The 2,500-nt window shown below is 42.7% G+C and overlaps 1 protein-coding gene across 1 annotated transcript in view; it reads right to left on the reverse strand.

Annotated features, from left to right (window-relative positions):
* The window catches only part of LOC119578066 (protein Wnt-9a-like), a 31,246-nt gene that overhangs the window by 4,693 nt on the left and 24,053 nt on the right, over positions 1-2,500 (reverse strand). The window contains exons 2-4 of the mRNA XM_037925787.1: positions 920-1,001; positions 623-800; positions 28-211 (exon numbers count right to left, since the gene is read on the reverse strand). Coding sequence (XP_037781715.1) covers positions 28-211; positions 623-761 — 323 coding nt within the window. The 5' untranslated portion in view covers positions 762-800; positions 920-1,001. The remainder of the gene's footprint in view (positions 1-27; positions 212-622; positions 801-919; positions 1,002-2,500) is intronic.

The raw sequence follows: 2,500 nt of genomic DNA on the forward strand, positions 1-2,500 counted from the left end.
ACCTGCAGTCCCTTGCACCCGTCTCACCTGGTGCCGAAGGCCAGGTTGTCCCCGCACCCGCCCCAGCGCCACACCCGCATGTTCTCCGTCCGGGTCACGGTCGACTCGTCACAGGAGCAGCGTGTGAGGCGGCCTGAGGCGCACGCCCTCGCCACCACGTGCGTGAGGGCGGCCGCCGACAGACCCTGCAGCAACGCCGTCTCCCGGTACACTGGAAGGAAACCTCTGCCTTAAAGATTAGTCCCTGAGCAAGGCCCTGTAAAAGGCCCTGAGCAAGAAAATATCAGATTCTCTTGGCATTGGTTACGATTTCCAAGTAAATGCATTGCAGATGTTATACACATATTATAAATTTATATGTCTTTATGTTTTGTTTTGCTTTTTTTAGCGCATTAAACAAGTGCTACGTTTTTTCCCTCCAATAAGTAAAGGAATTCGAGATTACCGTTAGAAGTAGTTAATAAAAACTGTTTGATTGCAATATAATAATTATGTACAGATCTACAGTATCTAAAATGTAAATGTCAGAAGCGCTGCATTATCCTTCCGTAAGTGGAAATTCCTACGAAATTTTTTGTCCGGAAGCAGCTCGACTTTGGAGCGCAGAGGCAGAGTGGCTGACCTTTCTTGACCATCATGATGCGGGAATGGCCGAGGGAGCAATTCCAGCGCTCATACTTCATGACGCGCTGGCAGTGGACGACGCTCACCCACGCGGCCTCCACCATCACGCTCGCGACCTCAGGGGACCGGGTACACATCCGCCACCCACGCCCATCCACGCCCACGCGACCACATAACTAAGAAAAAAAGGAACAGGACTTTATCAGCACCTATAAAAACGGTTTGTTTGTGGGTCAGCGTGCTGGGAATTCGCAAGACGTTATGGAATTTTGAGAAAAGGCTCGTGTTGACTCACTTTGCCGAGGTCTGTGGTGCTGAGGTTGAGCGATGAGATGTTGTTGATGAGATCCTGGTCAAGTGGACGACGGCTCGAGATCCTGGCGAGATATAAACTATTGTTAAAGATGGTTCTCTCTCTCGAAAAAAGAAAACAGTGATGATGATAATATGGGATAATAATATTAGCAATAACAATAACAATAGAGATAATGATAGCAATAATCATTATCATTATTACTCCTTGTGTTAATAATGATACTGGTTATTATAGTAGTTACCAGGGACCGGATACAGTGCTCCTACGGCCCACACACAGAGCAAGGGACCCGCCATAGTGGAACGAGTCAAGGCGCCGTAGAGTAACGCAGGGGGAGAGAAGCCCGAACCATAAATTACTTTTTTTTAGCTTTAGAACAATTGGTACAATCTTACAGTTTGTGTTTTGTTCAACTGTAGTGCTATGAGGTGTGAAGGGACCTATCGTGCACTACTAAATAAGGTAGTGCAATATTCTAATATAAATGTGATTTGTTTTTGTCAAGCACTGTCTTCGCTTCGGATCTAACGGTTTTATTTACATGTCTATTGTTATTACTGTTCATGTCATTATTTTCGTTATTGTTAACGTAGTTTGTAGGTGAGTGGACATCATGATTCGGAGAAAATAGAGATTACTTTATATATACAGATATAGTAAGCTTTTAAAACTTACTCCAAGTATTATTATTTAATCTGGTAACTGGTAAAATTACTCTTGTAATATTAGTCATACTTTCGAGGAAACAATACTTCGTTCCTAAATTTCACGGTGCTCATGCATTCCATTAATAAGGTTACTCTTTTTTTTATAAAGAATCTTGCATATTTAACTAATATGATCTAGAAGATTCATTATGCCAGCGTTGTGTTTACAAACAACTAAGCTGTTAGCATTTACGGCTTGTGATTGGTCATGTTTTCTCACAAAATTTATGACTGGCCAATGAAGATTCGACGCCGGCAGTGATTTGCAGCGGTGTGAGGCTTAAAGGGGAGGTAAGGCGCCGAAAAAAAAAGTGTATATGAAGCTACGTCCGAGATACAGCGTCGTAGTCGGGCCGTGATTTAGGTCGCCGGGGGACAGTCAAGGTCTCAGCGCGCCGTAACATTTAGGCTCTTCTGAGTATCCCCTACAGGATGGAGGCAACCGATATCTGAGAAGTAAAAGGCGACTCTTTCCCTTCGCCAGCATACGGAACACCCTTGTGCAAGTCAGACCACACGCTTACCTAACAAAGGTACAAACAACAGGGCTTTGGGTTTATGTTAAAGGCATATTGTAAATCGTTTTATCTGATAATTTTGCCTTTATAGATTTCCTTTATGTCTGGTATACCTTCTTGTTATATGGAACTCCGACCAAAGAAAGAATTCGGGGTCTCCACTTTTTTATGGATCTCCTGAAAACTCGTGTCACTTATTCATAATGCAAAATTGTCAATGCGTGGATGAGAACGGACGCGACTACTTAGCAAGATGATTTATCCATAAATATTTTCTAAAAAGTAGTTAACAATACTTTTATCATTGTCAATGTTGTTATCATTATTATCATTAT

Source organism: Penaeus monodon, chromosome 2, assembly GCF_015228065.2.
Source record: "Penaeus monodon isolate SGIC_2016 chromosome 2, NSTDA_Pmon_1, whole genome shotgun sequence".
NCBI classification, from domain to species: Eukaryota; Metazoa; Arthropoda; class Malacostraca; order Decapoda; family Penaeidae; genus Penaeus; species Penaeus monodon.